This window comes from Pongo abelii, chromosome 20 (genome assembly GCF_028885655.2).
Source record: "Pongo abelii isolate AG06213 chromosome 20, NHGRI_mPonAbe1-v2.0_pri, whole genome shotgun sequence".
Taxonomy (NCBI): Eukaryota; Metazoa; Chordata; class Mammalia; order Primates; family Hominidae; genus Pongo; species Pongo abelii.
In genome coordinates, this window is record NC_072005.2 from 57,539,814 (window position 1) to 57,559,292 (window position 19,479).

At 52.2% G+C, this 19,479-nt stretch overlaps 2 protein-coding genes and 1 long non-coding RNA gene across 7 annotated transcripts in view; 1 reads left to right on the plus strand and 2 right to left on the minus strand.

Moving 5' to 3' along the window:
- On the minus strand, nt 1-10,945 carry VSIG10L (V-set and immunoglobulin domain containing 10 like). The gene is made up of 10 exons (XM_002829644.5): nt 10,714-10,945; nt 9,782-10,636; nt 9,069-9,362; nt 8,651-8,935; nt 7,518-7,772; nt 6,577-6,855; nt 5,920-6,216; nt 2,511-2,624; nt 2,111-2,265; nt 1-952 (listed from the first exon to the last, which is right to left on the minus strand). Exons 1-10 carry the CDS (start codon nt 10,943-10,945, stop codon nt 881-883), a joined length of 2,838 nt encoding a protein of 945 aa, XP_002829690.4. The 3' UTR covers nt 1-880.
- Nucleotides 6,825-16,818, plus strand: LOC134760656 (uncharacterized). 2 transcript variants are annotated; one of them, XR_010138514.1, is made up of 9 exons: nt 6,825-6,945; nt 7,385-7,534; nt 8,450-8,544; nt 9,071-9,353; nt 9,695-12,409; nt 12,671-12,777; nt 12,940-12,996; nt 15,795-15,852; nt 16,099-16,818. It is a non-coding gene; the product is annotated as an uncharacterized LOC134760656 (long non-coding RNA). The 2 variants fall into 2 exon arrangements; XR_010138513.1 differs by lacking the exons at nt 15,795-15,852; nt 16,099-16,818 and adding an exon at nt 13,995-14,120 and having other exon boundaries at nt 9,695-9,923; nt 10,508-12,996.
- ETFB (electron transfer flavoprotein beta subunit) overlaps nt 13,768-19,479 on the minus strand; it is a 20,768-nt gene continuing 15,056 nt past the window's right edge. The window contains exons 4-6 of one of the 4 annotated variants that reach the window (XM_054538244.2): nt 18,679-18,741; nt 15,273-15,431; nt 13,768-13,980 (exon numbers count right to left, since the gene is read on the minus strand). In XM_054538244.2, coding sequence (XP_054394219.2) covers nt 13,810-13,980; nt 15,273-15,431; nt 18,679-18,741 — 393 coding nt within the window. In that variant the 3' untranslated portion in view covers nt 13,768-13,809. 4 annotated transcript variants of the gene reach the window in all.

Genomic DNA, 19,479 nt, shown 5'->3' on the forward strand with positions numbered 1-19,479 from the left:
TTTGATCAGTCAACAAATATTTATTGATTGCCTGCTGTGTGCGAGACTCTGGGTTAAGTGCTGAGATAATGATGTGGTCTCTGCTTTCGTAAAGCCCTTAGTTTAGAGAGAGAGTCTCAGGCCACACAAGTAATTACATATTTATGTATCAGGAATGGCAAATTCAAGGATTCTGGGACTTAACCCAAGACTAAGGGAGGGGTAAGGGAACGGTCGTCTAAGATGGCAACTGTTACTCTTAGACTTGAGAAATGAATGACATACGGGAAAAAGAAGTGTTATAAGCACAGAAAACTCTAGGGGCAAAATAAATTGTGGCTGGGAGACAGACTGTGATACTGGAGTCGGGGGGCAGAGAAAGAATTGGGAGGGGAGGTCAGGGAGGCCAACAGAGGCCAGACCACAAGGTTTTGAAGGTCACAACGAGGAGTTTGGATAATATCTGAAGAGAAATGCACAGGCCATAGAAGCGTTTAAAGAGAAGAGTGACATGATCTCATCTGTTTTAAGATGAAGATGCTGGGAGCTGGATGGGGTGTGGCCTACAGGTGGCAAAGTGAATGCAGGGGGACCTTTTCAGAGAACATGGCCAAGCTCCCTCTCTAGCTCAGGGCAACACAGCAAGCCCTGCCTGTCTGGTGCAGAGGCTTTGAGGTTGTGCAAATCACAGAGTTACATCAGCAGGAGTTTCCCAGCCAAGAAGTCACATCTCCTTACTTGCACAAATACAGGAAGACTCTTCTTCTGCAACAAGAGAGGGAGACAGAAAGTCCCACTTTCAGGGTCCAACCCTCAGTCATAGCAGGCCCTGCCTGCTGGTGGAGTCAAATAGGAAGTCCTGGCCCAAAACGCCCTGTGCAGGGCAGACCACTGGCTCTGATCACACCTGTGTGGCTGCCCGAACAGTCTTTGAGCCTCCGCCTACAGAGACAACTGAACTGGGGTCTGTGGCCTGGAAGAGAGAGGTGGGGTGAGGGGAGAACTCAGTAGGTACCCTGGATATGACATGACTCACCCACCTAACTTTTTCTAGTTCTTGCTTGAACTTTTTAGAGATTATCTGGGAACCCTCCATTTGGAGAGGGGAAAAAAAATGCCTGGCTATCCTTGGTGGAGCGAAGCCAGCCAATAACCCAACCCAGTTGTTATTTTTTATTTTTTATTTTTTATTTTTTGAGACAGGGTCTCACTCTGGCATCCAGGCTAGAGTACAGTGGCACCGTTAGAGCTCACTGCAGCCTTGACCTCCCAGGCCCAAGCAATCCTCCCACCTCAGCCTCCCTAGCAGCTGGGACTACAGGCACGTGCCACCATGCCCGACTAATTTTAAAATTTTTTGTAGAGATGGGGTATCCCTATGTTGCCCAAACTGGTATAGAACTCCTGAGCTCAAGCGATTCTCTCTCCTCAACCTCCCGAAGTGCTGGGATTACAGGCATGAGCTAACACACCCAGTCACAACAACCCCTCTTTTATGGGGAATGAGGTAACTCTACCCCACTTCATAGAGAAAAATGGGCCTTGCCCAATTTTTATGGGAAAGAAAAAAGGAGGGGCCGGGCGTGGTGGCTCATGCCTGTAATCCCAGCACTTTGGGAGGCCAAGGTAGGCGGATCACTTGAGGTTAGGAGGTCGGGACCAGCCTGCCTAACATGGTGAAATCCTGTCTGTACCAAAAATACAAAAATCAGTCAGGCGTGGTGGTGCTTGCCTGTAATCCCAGCTACTCAAGTGGCTGAGGCAGGAAAATCACTTGAACCCAGGAGGCGGAGGCTGCAGTGAGTCGAGATTGCGCCACTGCACTCCAGCCTGGGCAACAGAGTGAGACTCTGTCTCCAAAAAAAAAAAAAAAAAAAAAAGAGAGAGATCCTATTTTCCTCCTTTGGAGAAGAAACTGCAATTCACTCTTATTTTAATATACATCAAAGTTGGGCGGGAAGCTCTGTCCAACTTCGATGCATTTTTAAAAAGGATAAAGTTATACAGACTGTAAACTAACAAGTAAAACTGGAGATAGATAATTGAGACTCTCTCATCTCCCTGACTGTAATACAAGAAGTTCCGCCCCGATTCCAGGAGGAAATGAGGGCACCCACACTCCCACACTCACTTGGTAGGCCCTAGTTGAGCTGTGGTCCTCCAGCGGGACTTTGAGGTCCAAAGGCCATGAAATCTCCACTGGGGTCACACTGTGCATCTTCTTTTCTGAGGGGGTGACCACGGGGACCAACGTAGAGGGTTGCTTCTTTTTCTCAGGAGTCTTTCCTGATTGAGAGGCGGAAGAGAAGCAGGAACACGTGATTGGCTGCCCCAACATGCCAACCCAGCCAATAGCAAGGGAAGCTGGTCTGAGAGGTGGAGCCTTATGCTGATTGGCTGATTTGGCGGTAGGCAGGCAGGATGGATGACCTATGACGGCACTGATTGGCTCAGCCAGGTCTTCCATAGGCCTCTTTCTAGGGTCCCTCCTGGTTGGTCATAGTTGCCCCTTCCCCAGTCCCCTTGCTCACCACGAAAGCGGCACAGGCAGCAGATGCAAAGGAGAAGAAGTACGGCTAGCAGCGCCAGGCCCAGCAGGGAGCCCAGGACGATGCCGGCGATGGCCCCATGGCTCAACGTGGGGCCTGGAAGAGACAAAGAGAAGAAAGAGAAGGGGAACAGGAACCAAGGTTGGACCCAAGTTTCCTAAGCCCCCTAACTCTGTGCTGGGACCCAAGAGTCCAGCCCCCACTGTCCCTCCCCTTCCAGAACCCAGGAATGTGGGACCCCAGCACTCTCAACTCATTTAACAGTTACTGAGTGACTATGGTGTGCCTGGCTCTCAGACAGGTAGTGAGGATTCATTGGTGGGCCAAACAGGAAAGGTATCTACCCTTATGGGGCTTAATTCTAGGAGAGAAGACAGAAATAAATGAGCAATACATAACATAATCACAGATTGTCCTGAGAAAGAAAAAGTGGTGTGATAGAGATAATGGGGGTTGGGTGTGGTGGCTCACACCTGTGATTCCCAACACTTTGGGAGGTCAAGGTGGGCAATCACTTGAGCCCAGGAGTTGGAGACCAGCCTGGGCAACACAGTGAGATCCTGTCTCTACAAAAAATAGAAAAACTAGCCAGGTGCGGTGGCTGGGCCTGTAGCCCCAGCTATTCAGGAGACTGAGGTAAGAAGATCACCTGAGTCTGGGGATGTTGAGACTGCAGTGAACCCAGATCGTGCCACTGCACTCTAGTCTGGCCAACAAAGTGAGACCTTGTCTCAAAAAAATAAAACAAACAAACAAACAAAAAACAAAAAAGGAATAATGGGAAGGGATGTGATATTTAGAAACAGTGGTGAGCTAAGGTCCCTGAGGAAGTAACATTTGAACAGAGACTTGAAGAATAAAGACCAGAGGCAGTCATACTAAACCCGGGGAAAGGGCGTTCCAAGAGGAGGAAACAGTAAATGCAAAGGCCCAGAACTAGGAAAGAGCTTTCTCTGTTCAACGAAGGCCAGCATAGTTGGAGGATAAGGAAGGATGGGGCTGGAGGTGGAGGGTGAAGTAGAAAAGGTTTCCAGGAACCAGATCCTAAAGGGGTCCTGCAGAAATTAATGGAAGGCTTTTATGTAGGGCAGCCTCATGATCTGATTTGCATAATTTTGGCTTCTATATGGAGAATGCATTATCTGACAGCAAGACGGAGTATAAAGAGACCAAATAAACTGCTGTTGCAGTCCAGGCAAGAGAGGATGCTGTGTTTGACCAGAGTCTTGGGGTGAAGATGGAAAATATTTTAGAAGGAAAATGGACCGAACTTGCTGGCAATTAGGATGTCAGGGCTGATGTGGCCTGTAAGTGGTGACATTTATGAGGATGGGGAAGACTGGAGGGTTGGAGGATGCAGTTTTGAGGGAAAACATCAAAAGATCTGTTTTGGGCATATGACATTTGGGATGCTAATTGGACATCCAAAGTGAAGATCTTGACTCACACCTGTAATCCCAGCACTTTGGGAGGCCGAGGCAGGCAGATCACTTGAGGTCAGGAGCTCAAGACCAGCCTGGCCAACATGGCAAAACCCTGTCTCTGCTAAAAATTCAAAAAAAATTAGCTGGGCATGGTGGCTCACACCTGTAATCCCAGCTACTCTGGAGGCTGAGGCAGGAGAATCACTTGAACCCAGGAGGTGGAGGTTCCAGTTAGCTGCACTCCAGCCTGGGTGACAGAGCAACACTCTGTCCACACCCCCCACCTCCCCAAAAAGTGAAGATCTTAAGTAGGGAGCATCCTTTTCAAGGAGAAGTCAGGGCCCAGGATAAGATATTTGGGAATCATCAATGTTACTGAAGGCCATGAGCACGAACATGATCACTTTGGGGAGTGAGGACTAAATCCTGAGACACTCCAATGGAGGCATGTTATCAGCTGAATTGTGCCTACTCCAAAAGAAAAACATATGTTGAAGTCCTAACCCCTGTACCTGTGAATGTGACTTTATTTTGGAATAAGGTCTTTGAAGATGTAACCAAGTCAATTTGAGGTCATTAGGGTGGACCCTAATCCAATATAACTGGTGTCCTTAAAAGAAGAGGACAGAAGCCAGGTGCAGTGGCTCACACCTGTAATCCCAGCACTTTGGGAGGCCAAGGTGTGTGGGTCACCTGAGGTCAGGAGTTCAAGACCAGCCTGGCCAACATGGTGAAATCCCATCTCTACTAATACAAAAATTAGCTGGGTGTGGTGGCGCATGCCTGTAATCCTAGCTACTAGGGAGGCTGAGGCAGGAGAATCACTTGAATCTGGGAGGTGGAAGTTGCGGTGAGCCAAGATCATGCCATTGCACTCCAGCCTGGGCTACAAGAGCAAAACTCTGTCTCAAAAAAAAAAAGAAGAAGAAGGAGAAGAAGAAGAAAAAGAAAAAGAAGAAAAAGAAAAGAAGAAGAAAAGAAGAAGAAAAAGAAGAAGAAAGAAGAAGAAAAAAAGAAGAAGAAAAAGAAGAAGAAGAAAGAAGAAAAGAAAGAAGAAGAAAAAGAAGAAGAAAGAAGAAGAAGAAAGAAGAGGAGGAAGAGGAGGAAGAGGAGGAGGAAGAGGAAGAGAGGAGGAGGAAGAGAAGGAGAAGGAGAAGGAGAAGGAGAAGGAGAAGAAGAAGAAGAAGAAGAAGAAGAAGAAGAAGAAGAAGAAGAAGAAGAAGAAGAAGAAGAAGAAGAAGAAGAAGAAGAAAAGGAAGAAGAAAGAAGAAGAAGAAGAAAAGAAAGAAGAAGGAGAAGGAGAAGGAGAAGGAGAAGAAGAAGAAAAGAAGAAGAACACACACAGGAAGAAGCCTGTGGGAAGCTGGAGGCAGAGGTTGGAGTGATGCAGCCGCAAGTCAAGGAATGCCAAGGATGAAACAGCCGCCACCGGGAGCTAGGAAGAGACAAAGGAGGATTCTACACAGGGTCTCAGAGGGAGTAGGACCCTGTCGAGACCTTGATTTTTTTTTTTTTGAGACAGAGTCTGGCTCTTTCACCCAGGCTGGAATGCAGTGGATGATCTCGGCTCACTGCAAGCTCCGCCTCCTGGGTTCGCGCCATTCTCCTGCCTCAGCCTCCCGAGTAGCTGGGACTACAGGCGCCCGCCACCACGCCCAGCTAATTTTTTGTATTTTTAGTAGAGATGGGGTTTCACCATGTTAGCCAGGATGGTCTCGATCTCCCGACCTCGTGATCCACCCGCCTCGGCCTCCCAAAGTGCTAGGATTACAGGCATGAGCCACCGCGCCCAGCCGACACCTTGATTTTAGACTTCTGATCTCCAGACCTGTGAGAGAAGAAATTCCGGTAGTCTCAAGCCATGCAGTTCATGGTACTTTGTTAGGGCAGGCCCCAGGACACTAAAATAGGGAGACACGGAGGATCTGGCAGAACAGAGAAGGTCTACTCGGACAGCCCCAACTCACCGGCCTGGTAGACCCGGCTTTGTGACGGAGTCCCTGGCTGGCCCCCCAGGATGGGCAGGATTCGAAAGGTCCAGGTCCCTGGGTTCCGAGGTGGAAGGGGCACCACGGCTGACCGCTCCTGAGGCCCCAGGATGAGCAGGGAGACCCAGTCCCTGTAGGTGGAAGTCCTGCCCAGAGCAGGCCCATCTGGCCATGCCTGGATCTCAAAATTGCTGATCAGGGCCCCACGCTCCACATCCCAAGTCAGCACGGCTGCATCTCTGGCTCTCTGAAGCCTCCACGAGGATATGGAGGGTCCTAGAGGGATGTGGGGGAGGCTGGATTCTTGGGTGCTAGAGGGGAGAGGGAAGGGGGCTGGGGGGCTGGGCTCCTGGGTCTGAGGGAGGAGGGGGCTGGGTTCCTGGACTCCTGGGTCTGAGGGAGGAGGGCGTGAGGGCCTGGACTCCTGGATCTGAGGGTGGAAGGGGCTGGTGACCTGGACTCCTGGGTCTGAGGGAAGAGGGGCTGGGGCTAGACCCTTGGGTCTGAGGGAGGAGGGGCTGGGGGCCTGGATCCGAGGTCTGAGGGAGGAGAGGTCTGGGGCCTGAACTTCTGGGTCTGAGGGCTGCAGCGGCTGGGGACCTGGACTTCTGGGATTTTTGAAATAACGTGGCTCACCAATGAGGGTGATCTGGTCACCGCCAGCACCCAGCGCCCCACTGCACAGCACAGAGTAATTTCCCAGGTCCCAATCCAGGCTGAAGTTGCCGATGTGGAGTTTCCGCCCATCTCGACTGAGCCACAGGCGACTCCCGCCTCCGGGAGCCAGGGGCCGCCCTTCCCGGGACCAGGATGCCCGTGAGGGTGGGGGACAACCAGAGGCCTCCAGTGCCACCTCTGCCTCCCCCAACCGTGTCTCTGCCACCAGCGGATGCAGCAGCACCTCTCGGGGGGCCTCTGCCGGTGGGAGAAGTCCAGTTAAGAAAGTCAAGACCTTACCTTGGATTCAAAGAACAGATCCTATGCCCTACTTTAAATCAGATGGTGGTAAGCCCCGGCGCTTTGGCCACCTGAGAAAGAACTGCCAATTTACTCACTCATTAGCTCATTCATTCATTCATTCATTTATTATCTGATTTCCTCATCAAACACTTATTGAACACATACCATAGGAGCAGGCCCTGTACTGGGAAACTCATATTATTTTCAGCTATTCATTCTTCTTTATTATTATTATTATTTTGTAGCAATAATAATTACAAGACTGGGTCTTGCCACACTGCCCAGGCTGGTCTTGAACTCCTAGGCTCAAGCAATCCTCCCTGCGATTATTGCGCCCAGCCTTGTTACTTTTTAAAATATCACTGCTTTCTCTCTGAACACGTGTGAAAGTGATGGCCTTCTTCCTGTGTCCAGAAAAATACCCCCATCCCTGCACCCCCTCCCCCCACCATGAGGTATAGGAAAATCTTTGTCCCTTTTCTAGTTTGAAGACAGTGAAGTCCTGCCTCTTTCTTGGACTAAGGATGTACCCCATACCCCTTCAGAATTTTCGAAGGACCAAAGAAAAAGTCTCCCTCCTCCTCCAGAAACAGCAAAAAAGCCCCGCGCCCTCTCACCCGGCGTGACTGTGCAGGTACGTGTGGCCACCAGGTGACGAGCAAGGCAGGTGATGGGGATGCCGCTGAACCGGGGGTGGGCGGGGACGGCCGCCAGCAGCACCGAGGACACTGGCCCGGCGCGGATGCCTTCGGGGAGACCCTGGAACTGCAGGGAGGCAGCAGGGACCCCGCCGGGCCACGAGCAGCGGAAGCGGAGGCTGCGGTCCCCGGGACCCCCTTCAACTGAGCACTGTGGGGCCCCGGGGGGCAGGTCTGCGGAGAGAAGAGGGAATGAAGATGGAATCCCTTTCTTATTTCTTCTCCAGCCCCGCCTCTCCGCGCGGTGACTCCACCCTTCTTCACTAGCCCCGCCCCATAGACGCTCACACTCCCCACTTTTCTTGCCATCCCGTTCCCTTTTCCCATTAACTTCCCCGCTAAGTGGGTAGCCCGCAGCCCTGCTGACTGCCCAACTTTCTTAAGAAAACTGCATCTTCACACAATGATATTTCTCTTCCCAAACGTAACTCAGCCCCTTCCTTTCCAGCTCCACCCACTTCTGCCAGGTTACTTCGCCCCCTCCTGGATTGCCCTCCGAGAAGCCTCCCGTTTTCCCAGATATCTCCGCCCTTCCTTGTGGACCCCGTCCCCTTTCTAAGACAATTCTGCCCGCTTTCCAAATGACCTCGCCCCTTTCCCTGGCGACTCCTCCCCCCTTCCCAAGTACCTTCTCCCTTTGCTGATCCCACTTACCTGCCCAAGCAACTTAGTTCTTTCCCTTTCTAACTCCCACTCTTTGCCATTTCACTCCGCTGTCGACTTTGTTGAGTGTTCCATGCCCAGGAATGTCCGCCCTCTCAGTGCTGGGGCCGGCCCGTCAGTCCTGGTCATCCCTGCCTTCTATTTGGCTCCTTCCCTTATCCTCTTTCTGGCCCCGCCTCTTATCCTAGGTGTCTCCGCCCCTCCGCGCTGGCCCCGCCCCACCACGGGTATCCCAGCTCCTTCTTGGTGACCCGCCCTCCCGCTGGCCCTGCCCCACCCACCGGTATGCTGGTCCTCCTTGCTGGCCCCGCCCCTTTCATCTAGCCCCGCCCCCATTCTGGCCCCGCCCCTCTCCCAGGCATTCACCTACTCCCGCCCCAGCCTCTCACCCGCCACTGTGAGGTTGAGCAGAGAGCGGCGGCGGCGGCCGGTGCGCGGGTTCGCCGCCAGGCAGGCGTAGGTGCCTGCGTGGCCCGGCCCGACCGCGGGCAGCAGGAGGCGCGACCCCGCGGGCACCGCGGCCTCGGCCGGGTCCGCCAGGCTCCACGTGATGTCGGCGGGCGGCCGCGAGGCGGCGGCGCAGCGCAAGGTCACGTTACTGCCCGCGGTGACAAAGAGGGCAGGCGCGGCGTCGCGGTCCGAGGAGACCGTGATGATCGGCGGGTCCGGGCCGTCTGGAGGGAGGAGGGGTCGGGACCGCGAGTGTCAGGGTCACCTGGGACTCCGCTAGGACTCCCGGAGACTGGGCCCCCAGCCCCCTTCTCCCCAAGGACCCCCTGTCCCCGACCCGAGGCATCCCCCACTCACAGAAGACGCTGACGTCGGCGGCAGCCTCCCTGTGGCCGAAGGGGCTGCGGACGCGGCAAGTGTACCGGGCGTGGTCGCTGCGCACAGGGCGCGCGATGAGCAGCTGGTCGCCTTCTGAGCGGATCCGGGGCGTCTCGGCTCCCTCGGATTCCGCCGCCTCCAGGGCGCGTCCGTCCCGGCTCCAGCTCAGCTCCCCGCGACCTGGCCCCCACCCAAGGCAGCGCAGCCGGAGCTCGGCCGCCCCCTCCTCTGTCTCTGGCGCCTGGGGCTGAACCGACAGCTGGGGTAGGGGCTCTGGGAGAGGGAGAATGGGCTCAGGACCCAGTCCTGGGGCCCGTCTTTGGTCCCCTTAGAGGGAGCCCCAGCCGCTGCTCCCAAGCCCCTGGAGTCTCGGCCCCCATCCCTCTCCTCTCATAAACCCATGAGTTTGAGCCCCCAGACCCCTCCTCTCCGGGACCCAGGAGTTCGCCAGAAGAGGCTCCTAGCCTCCTCCTCCTCCCTCAGTCCTGGGAGTTCAGGCCCCCAGGAGTCTCCATCCCAGGTCCACCTTTGCTCAGACACCCCTGCCTTGACCTCTAGCTCTTTTTCTCCCTTCCTCAATCCAGAAGTCCTCTTCTCCTATCCAGGGACCCCACAGCACCGTGACTTGCCCGAAGCCTGGCAGAGCAGAGCAGCCCCTGCCGCCTGCACGCCGGACGCCAGGGCCCACTTACCATACACACCCACCGTGAACTCGCGAGTCTGCCGGGAGACCCCTGCCCGGATGACCTCAGCCGTGTAGACCCCTGCATCGTCCAGCTGGGCAGAGGCGAGCTCCAGAACCCCCCGGGCCTGGTCAAATCGCAGGCGGTCTCGGTGAGCAGGGTCCAGGCTGATCAGAGGTGCCCCTGGCCCCAGGCCCCCAGCTGCCAGCACCTTTGAGCCCCGGCGCCAGACCACCAGAGAGGTGGGGGGCCCAGGGTTGGGGACTGGGACCAGGGGGAGCCGGATGGTGGTCCCCACCAGCACAGCGAGTGGGCCCCCCACCTGCTGGGGGAAGCTTGCAGCTGAGTGGGTCTCTGCGGAAAATTTGGATTCAGGGCTCTGGGCAGAGAGTTTAAGATCCATATCATCCAGGGAGAATTTTGAATCTGGAGCCTCAACAGACAGTTTGGTATTGGAGACTTGAGTAGAAATGTTTGAAGCTGGAGTCTTAACAGTGAAGGAAGGCTTGGGGTCTTTGGCAGGAACTTGAGGATCTGAAATATCAGGAAATACTTCAGAACCAGGGGTTTCAGAGAAGGGGGAAACCGGGCTCAAATCTTGGCCCTCAGCAGAAACATTTGACCAGAAGGACCCAGACATGTTGGAACTCAGGGCCTCAGGAAACCAGCTGGAATCAGAGATTCCAGCAGAGGCTTTTGAATCCAGGGACTGATCTGGAACTTTCCATCTGGGAGGTTTGATGTAGGGAACTTCCGCACCCAGCCCCTGGGAAGAGCTCTTTGAGTCCGAAGGGAAGGCAGAGGAGAAGTTGGTTTGCTGAAGTCCAGAAGAGGCTCTGAGGGTGAGGACCCCTACCAAGGAGGCTGCAGAGAAGAGAGGAAGGCGTTGGGGGAGGCTGCTCAGGGGGACTGGTGGAGAGGGGACTGAGCAGGGAACTTACCCAGGAGTAGGAAGAGTGGCAGAGCCTGTGGGGTGTCCATGGTGCTGGCCTCACTGAAAGGACACTGGAGAGAGACCCAGGACTGCACCCATCCCTCCCGGGTCAGACGAGTCCAACAGGACTGGTAGCTTAGCTTCCTGGGAGGGGAAGGGAGCCAGACCCAGAGGGAGGTGCCAGGATCCCCAATCCCGATGTGGTGGCTGAGCTGCCCACCCCACCCCACTCTCTTCATTAGCTGGTCCCATCTGCAGGGAGGCCCAGCCTGATCCCTGCACTCCCCACCCCCAGGGGGAAGCTGGAGAAAACATTCCCAGCTAAAAATGTGGTAGCAAATTTGTGAGACAAAGCCAGGAAGACTTCCTGGAGAAGGGTGAGGTGACCTTTCTGAGAGCCCCACCTCTGAGAGCAGGCTTCCTCCTCCCCAGCCTCCTGGCCCCTTCCACTGTGTCTTGCCTGCAGCCTCAGATACATCTGACCCTGCTCCTCCTCTGCTCCAAACCCTCCCACGGCTCTCTGTTGCCCTCAGAACCAAGTCTCCAGGTGCTATCTCCTGCCAGGGCCTCTATCCTGAGACCAGAGCTGCATTTCCGCATCCCCGAGGCCCTCACATGGCCTGTGTCCCACTAAACTCAGAATCTTTCCTCTAACCCAAACTTCCTCACACCTCCAGGACGGCTTCACTGTCTTCGCAAATGCTGGAGAACATTCCTACCTCCTCCCTCCCTGTCACCACTGTCGATCTGAGTCCAACCCTCCTCCCCCTAGTTCGCACTGGCCAGGCTCTGTCTTCTCTTCCTGCCCCGTCTCCCTCCTCTGCCCAGTCTCCTCCAGTCCCTGCCAGGGTCCTTGTATACCCAGAGCTGAACCTGCATCCCTCTGCTCACAGCCCTCCCCTGGCTCCCCAGCGCCCTCTGGAGACATCCAAGCTTCAAAGCAAACTCACGCACACCCCCCACTCAAGCACTTGAACATCCTGCCATTCTTATCCTGCCCGCCCATCTCACCTCCCAGTCCTCTCTCCCGCTCTCCACCTCCCACTCTCCACCTCCCTCCAACCTGGCTAAACCACAACTTGTCCTTCAGGTCTTACCTTATTAAGAACCATAATAATTACCACTTAGTTTGAGCCAGGAACTACGCTAAATGTTTCCTATGCATTATCAGGATGAACACTTCTAAACACCCTGTAAGCTGAGTGTCATTATACTCACTTTGCAGGCCAGGAGACTTAGGCTCAGAGTGGTCAAGGGACCTGCAGGAGGTTGCACAGCCAGAGGGAGAAGCTGGACTTGGGACCAGGATGGTCAGACCATTGACTCCTTCTGAAAGCTTTTCCCACCATCCCATGCTGAGCTTAGGGCCTCTGCTCAGCTCCCAGTCCTCTAAGCTTACTCTGGCCCAGCTCTCACCAGTAATAATACTGGTAATATATATATTTTTTGAGATGGAGTCTCGTTCTGTCGCCCAGTGAGTGCCTCAGCTTACTGCAGGCTCCATCTCCCGGGTTCAAGTGATTCTCCCTGGGAGAACAGGCACGCACCACCACACCCGGCTAATTTTTGTTATTTTTAGTAGAGATGGGGTTTTGCCATGTTGGCCAGGCTTATCATGAACTCCTGACCTCAAGTGATCCGCCCACCTCAGCCTCCCAGTGTTGGGATCACAGACGTGAGCCACCGTGCCCGGACTAATACTGGTAATAATATATATTTAGCATTTTTTGCATAGCAGGTGTGGTTATGGGGGTGCTACATAAATTAACCTTTCAAAACTCCATGGAGTAGATTATGTAGCTTAAAGAGGGCTGCAAATTTGAGCGTCCTCCTGTTAAGATGCGGGGTCTATGTCCCCACTCCTTGGATCTGAGTAGGCTGTGTGACTGCTGGACCAAGACGTGGAAGTGGCCCTGTGCTAGGGTCTGCATCTAGGCCGGCATATGCCACTTTCTGTATCACAGGACACTCCCTCATGGAACCCAGCCGCCACACTGCGAGGATCAGCAGCCCCATGGAGGGGAATCGTGGCCCCTGGTCAGCAGCCCCAGCCAGCTTGCTGGCCATGTGGGTGAGCCCTCTTGGAAGTCAATCCCCTGGCCCCATTTGAGGCACATGAACTGATCCTGAACTGGATCCAGGAATGGATTCAGTGGGATTTGACCCAGGGCCCTAGGACCCAGAACCCACGCCCTTAACCCCTATATGATGCTGTTACTATTTTGATCTGCAGATGAGGCAACTGAAACTCAAAACAGGAAGGAACTCACCCAAGATCTAGCTAGCAAAGGTGAGAGTGAGCATATGAAATCAATATATCTGACTCTATCAGAAGGCGAGAGGAATGGAACACAATTTTTTAAATAAAAAATTAGTCCAGGCGCTGTGGCTCACGCTTGTAATCCCAGCACTTTGGGAGGCTGAGGTGGGCGGATCACTGGAGGTCAGGAGTTCAAGACAGCCTGGGCAACATGGTGAAACCCCGTCTCTACTAAAAATACAAAAATTAGCCGGGTGTGGTGGTGCAAGCCTGGGCAACAGAGCGAGACTCTGTCTCAAAAAATATAATTAAAAAAAAATTAATCTGACTCTAGACCCAGGCTGTTCATTGCCACACTAAATTTTGATTCTCTGTGGCTTGGCTGTCTCACACTAGAACCACAGCTTCTGGCCTCATTCTCTCCTGTGTCCCTGCTGAGACTGGGGACACAAGAGAGAATGAGTGTCCTGCAAACATCGTGGATAAAAGCCCTTCTTCTCACCCACCTCACTGATATTTGTGTTCCAACACTCAACTTGGAAGTCATCTCCCTGGGAAATCTCTGACCCCAAGGGCTGGGCCAGGCCAGGTCCCCCAGTTGGGTTCCCAAGGGCCCAGTGTGCCTCCACGTCTAGCATACTTCACCCCAAATCACAGCTGCCTTTGTCCTCATTGTCCCCCGCATCAATACAGAGGCTCCTCATAGGCAGGGACTGGATCCACAGGGCCTGGCACACAAAAGACTCAAGTAAATGTTGAATGAACCAAATAATGGGTCTCTAGGAAATAAGTTAACAGAGATAGATGTTGAGAGTCGGTTTTATTGCCATCTCTGGGAGGGGCTCAGATCCGCCCGATCTCCTTCAGCTTGGCCACCAGGTCCTCAGTGGTCTCCACCTTGACACCGGCTGTGCGCTGGGGCGGGTCCTCCACACTGATCACAGAGAGCTTGGAGGTCAGGTCTACACCCAGGTCCCCAGGCTTGATCACCTCGATCTTCTTCTTCTTGGCTTTCTGCACATGGGAAGCCATTGTTCACAGGGCTGTGGAACTCCTGCCACCCTCCTGCCACCTCCTTCCCATGGATGCCAGGCCTGCAGACCAGTCCCATGGGCTGAACCCTCTGGACCCACCCACTGGCCAGGACACACGAAACTTCTCACAGGGCCATACCTGGTGTGGACAACTCCTGCTAGCTAGGAAGCCCTGGGAGGCCCAACTACTGCAGCAGTCCTCTTTTAGGTAACCAAATCAGGAAGCCCTTCACTGGCTGCAACAGACTGGCAAACCCATCCTTTTGGTAGTAATGGACTTTTGGTTGAGATGGCATGCTGAAGGCTCCCAGTAGGCTGAGATGATGCACTGAACCCTCCCTATAGACTGAGATGATGCACCGAACCCTCCCCATAGGCTGAGATGACGCACCGAACCCTCCCTATAGGCTGAGATGATGTGCCGAACCCTCCTTACAGGCTGAGATGACGCGCCGAACCCTCCCTATAGGCTGAGATGACATGCTGAACCCTCCCTATAGGCTGAGATGATGCGCTGAACTCTCCCTATAGGCTGAGATGACGCGCTGAACTCTCCCTATAGGCTGAGATGACACGCTGAACCCTCCCTATAGGCTGAGATGACACGCTGAACCCTCCCTATAGGCTGAGATAATGCGCTGAACTCTCCCTATAGGCTGAGATGATGTAGTGAACACTCTGTAATGGCTGAAATGACTCATTGAACCCTCCCCATTAGTTGAGATGATCCAATGAACCCTCCCTGTTGGCTGAGATGAATATTCTCCATTGGCGGAGATGACCCACTAAACTGTTAATATTGGCCAAGATGACCCAGTGAACCCATCCTACTGGCCATGATGATTAGTGAACTCTACCTGTTAGCCAAGAGACCTCATGCACCCTTCCTAGTTAACTAAGATATCTACACGGTAACTTCACATTGGCAAAAATTACCAAGGAGACCTTCCCTAATGAACCTAGATGACCCAGTGAACTTGTTCCACTGGCTGGAATGACAAAGGGAACACTTTCTGCTGCCCAGCAAAGCCTTTCTACTGGCCTAGATACCAGCAAGCCCTCCCTGCTAGTCAAAGCAGCCCCCATGAACTCTCAGTATTGGCAGAGATGACCCAGCAAACTCTCTCTATCAGCCAAACTCCAGGTGACGGCTTCCTGTGCATGAGACCTCCTTTGTATCCTTCCCTCCCCACGTGCGACCACCGGGGGGCACTGGGCTGGCAATGTGCTTGCCACCCCCAGGCCCTCAGTGCCCACTGGCCAGGGGCTCACCATGATGTTGGGCAGCGTGGCGTAGCGGGGCTCGTTGAGCCTCAGGTCAGCTGTCACCACAGCTGGCAGCTTCAGGCGCAGGGTCTCCAGGCCTCCATCGATCTCCCGCTCCACTTTCAACTTGTCCCCCTCCAGTGTCACCTGGGAGGCAAATGTGCCCTGGGGAGGGACAGTGTAGGAGGAGAGTGGGTGAGGCTAATTCAGGTCCGACCTGAGCAGTCCGCTTATGCCACTACTGAGTACACGCATGGACAAGTGAATGAATGAGGGAGCGAACAATGCAGGGTCCCCTGAGGTTTAGAATCGACCTTGTACAACTGGGAGAGGGTCTCTTTCCTTTCCCTGAGAGCCACGGTGTATGTCCTGATGTCCTATGTCCTGATGCTGCCAGTGAGGCCTCCCTGCCTTCCTGACAGTGAACATGTACTGAGTGCTGGGCCCTGTGCTAAGCAACTGATGTGTCAAATCATCGAATCCTCACAGGAACTTTATGAGGTAAATGTTATTATCCCCACTTTACAGATGAGAGAAACAGAGGCAGCAAGATGCTGAGTTACATGCCTACTGCCACCCACAGCTGGTAAATCCAAAAGCTGACAATCTGGCTCCCAACAGCCCCCCGTGAGGCCCCTCCGCTGGGCAGACAACAGAACTGTGTGTGTCCACACCAGTCCTTAAACCAACTTCTGGGACCCCATCCTCTAGCCAGGTCCCTTTGCCTCTCAGTCCTGAATCAACATTTCCTCCCCAGTAACTGATGCCACCTACTCCTCTTTGTCTAACAACCTTTCTCCCTGTCCACTTATTAACTGGACACATCTTTCAGGTCTTAGTGTGAACATCACATCCCTTCATTCACAACCTCCTACTAGTGCCCTTATGAACCTGCCCCTGGAGACACACTGTCAACACGACCGGTGAAGCACCAGCTTGGGTGGGCGCATATTCTGCCAGGGAAGACAACCAGTCACCAGCGAAAAACACACACACAAATGAGATCATTTCCAATCAGAAGGAATAAGAAGAAAATAAGAGACATGATATGAGAGCAAGAAGGGCGCAACGTTGGAGAAGCTAGTCAGACAGTGGTAAATCCTTTGAAGATAAAACAGGATAATGGTTTTGAATGTGTTGTCCCATCCAGTAGCCACTGGCCGCGTGTGGCTGCCCAGCCAGTACAGCTGAGGAATGAATTTTTAAATTTTATTTAAATTTAAATACTGATAATTTGGCCAGGCGCAGTGGCTCATGCCTGTAATCCCAGCACTTTGAGGGGCCAGGTGCATCACTTGAGGTCAGGAGTTCAAGACCAGCCTGGCCAACATGGCGAAACCCTGTCTCTACTAAGAATACAAAAATTATCCAGGTATGGTGATGCATGCTTGTAATCCGATCTACTTGGGAGGCTGAGGCAGGAGAATAGCTTAAATTCGGGAGGCGGAGGCTGCAGTGAGCCAAGATCGCACCACTGCACTCCAGCCTGGGGACAGAACAAGACTCCACCTCAAAAAAATAAAAATAAATAAATACGGAGAATTCAAGATACATTATCATGATTGTGGTGATGATTTCATGGATGTAACACATATCAAAACTTATCAAATTTTGGAGGGCTGAGGTGAGCAGATTGCTTGAGCCCAGGAGTTAAAGACCAGCTTGGGCAACATAGTGAGACCCCCATCTCTATCTAAATAAAAGTGTTTAAGAAAAGCAAACTTAACAAATTGTGCAACTTAGATATGTGCAGTTTATTGTAGGTAAAAAACTCAACGAAGCTGTTTAAAAAAAAAAAAACCACAGATACCCAATGCAGTTACTGCAAATGTAGTTACTAGAAAACTTTTAAGTTTGTTTTGAACAATTTAGGTGTGTAAATCTATTTCAACTGTGATCTTTAGGAACGTGTTTCTCATAGAAATTTAGCACCTGAATTGAGATGTGCTGTAAATATAAAATACATGCTGAATTTTGAAGATTTAGTACAAAGAAAATCCAAAAAACATAAAATACAGATGGTCCCTGACTTATGACAGTTTGAATTAAGATTTTTCAGTTTTCCGATGGTGTGACAGTGGTAAACATTCAGTAGAAACCATACTGCCAGTGTCTGTATAACCATTCCGTTTTTTTAGTTCCAGTACAGTATTTGATAAATTACATGGGATATTTAGCACTTTATTATAAAATAGGCTTTATGTTAGATTATCTTACCCCACTGTAGGCTAACGTTAAGTGTTGTGACATGTTTAAGGTAGGCTGGGCTCAGCTAGGATATTTGGTACATTAAGTATATTAAATGCATTCTTTCAGTTATAATATTTTCAATTTATGATGGGTTTATCAGGACATAACCCCATTGCTTGTACAGCATGTGTATCTTAATATTTTTTATGTTGATTACAAGTTAAAATAATATTTTAGATATAATGGGGTGAAATAAAATATAATTTTGTCTGTTTCTTTTTACTTTTTGATGTAGCTGTGAAAAATTTTAAATTTGCCTATGTGCCTTGTTTCTTTTTTTTTTTTTTTTTTTTTTTGAGACAGGGTTTCCCTCTTTCACCCAGGCTGGAGTACAGTGGTATGATCACAACTCACTGCAGTCTCGACCTCCTAAGCTCAAGGGATCCTCCCACCTCAGCCTCCTGAGGCTGGGACTACAGGCATGTGCCTTCACACCCAGCTAACTTTTCTTTTTTGGTAGAGATGGGGTCCCACTATGTTGCCAAGGCTGGTCGCGAGCTCCTGGGCTCAAGTAATCCTCCCACCTTGGCCTCCCAAAGTGCTAGGACTATAGGTGTGAGCCACCGTGCCAAGCCTGCATTTCTTTTTTCTCTTTTTGAGACGGAACCTCCCTCTGTTGCCAGGCTGGAGTGCAGTGGGGTGCGATCTTGCCTCACTGTAACCTCCGCCTCCCGAGTTCAAGCAATTCTCCTCCCTCGGCCCCCCGAGTAGCTGAGACTACAGGTGCACGCCACCACACCCAGCTAATTTTTAAATTTTTAGTAGAGACGGAGTTTCAACATGTTGACCAGGCTGGTCTCAAACTCCTCCTGACCTCAAGTGATCTGCCTGCCTCGGCCTCCCAAACTGCTGGGATTACAAGCATGAGTCATCATGCCTGACCCCAGCCTGCATTTCTATTGGACTGGCAGAGATGGGGATTGGGGAACCTGGAGTTGAGGGGGTGGGCATGAGTATTTCATGTAGGATGGCAAGAAAGGCCCCTTTGAAGAGGTGATACCTCAGCAGAGACCTCAAGGAGGGGAACAAGAAAGCCATGAGGCAATCTGAGGGAACAGTGTTCCAGGAGGAGAGAACAGCAAATGCAAAGGCCTTGAGGCAGAAATGAAGTTTGAGGGATGAGGGCCTGGCCCTCAGCAGGTGCTCCCCACTCCAGTCTCACCTGTGGCCAGTCGAGAAATCCAGCTGTCATCTGCCCTGTCTGGTTACAGTCATCATCGATGGCCTGAATGGGGAGAGAGAGAAGACTGTATGACAATCAATGGAGCTCATGGACCATTCGGGCCTCTGTCTAGAACAGGGGTTGGCAAACTTTTTCTTTGTTTTTTTTTCTTTTTGAGATGGAGTCTTGCTCTGTCACCAGGCTGGAGTGCAATGGTACAATCTTGACTCACTGCAACCTCCGCCTCTTGGGTTCAAGCAATTCTCCTGCCTCAGCCTCCTGAGTAGCTGGGATTACAGGCACCCAACACCACGCCCAGCTAATTTTTGTATTTTTAGTAGAGACAGGGTTTCAACATGTTGGCCAGGCTGGTCTTGAACTCCTGACCTCAGATGATCCCCCAAAGCTCTGGGATTACAGGCATCAGTCACCGCACCCAGTCGGGTTGGCAAACCTTTTCTATAGTGGAACAGATGTAGTAAATATTTTAGGCTTTGCAGATCATACGGTCTCTGTCACAGTGACTCAGCTCTGCTGTTGTAGTGCACAGGCAGCCATAAATAATATGTAAATGAATGTATGTGGTGATGTTCCAATAAAGCTTTATTTACAAATCAGAGGTTGCTGTGGGCCATAGTTCGCTGACTTTTGGTCTAGAATGATCCCTTCACCTGGGCCCAGAGATAAGCAGCCACTTGTCCAGGGACATGTAGGGCCACCTGGAATCCCTGTCGCCAAGTCTCTGCCCTCTGTATAAAGCCTCTCAGGAGTCCCGCCCTATGTGGCCCCTGGGCAGCTGCA

Excerpts from the sequence above, each read along its gene's own strand:
- VSIG10L (XM_002829644.5), bottom strand. The coding sequence starts at position 10,945 with ATGAAGAGAGTGGGGTGGGGTGGGCAGCTCAGCCACCACATCGGGATT. Across the intron at positions 6,856-7,517 it reads TACCTGCACAGTCACGCCGG|AGGCCCCCCGAGAGGTGCTG; the intron begins GTGAGAGGGCGC and ends TCCCACCGGCAG. Across the intron at positions 953-2,110 it reads GCTCAACTAGGGCCTACCAA|GCCACAGACCCCAGTTCAGT; the intron begins GTGAGTGTGGGA and ends TCTCTCTTCCAG.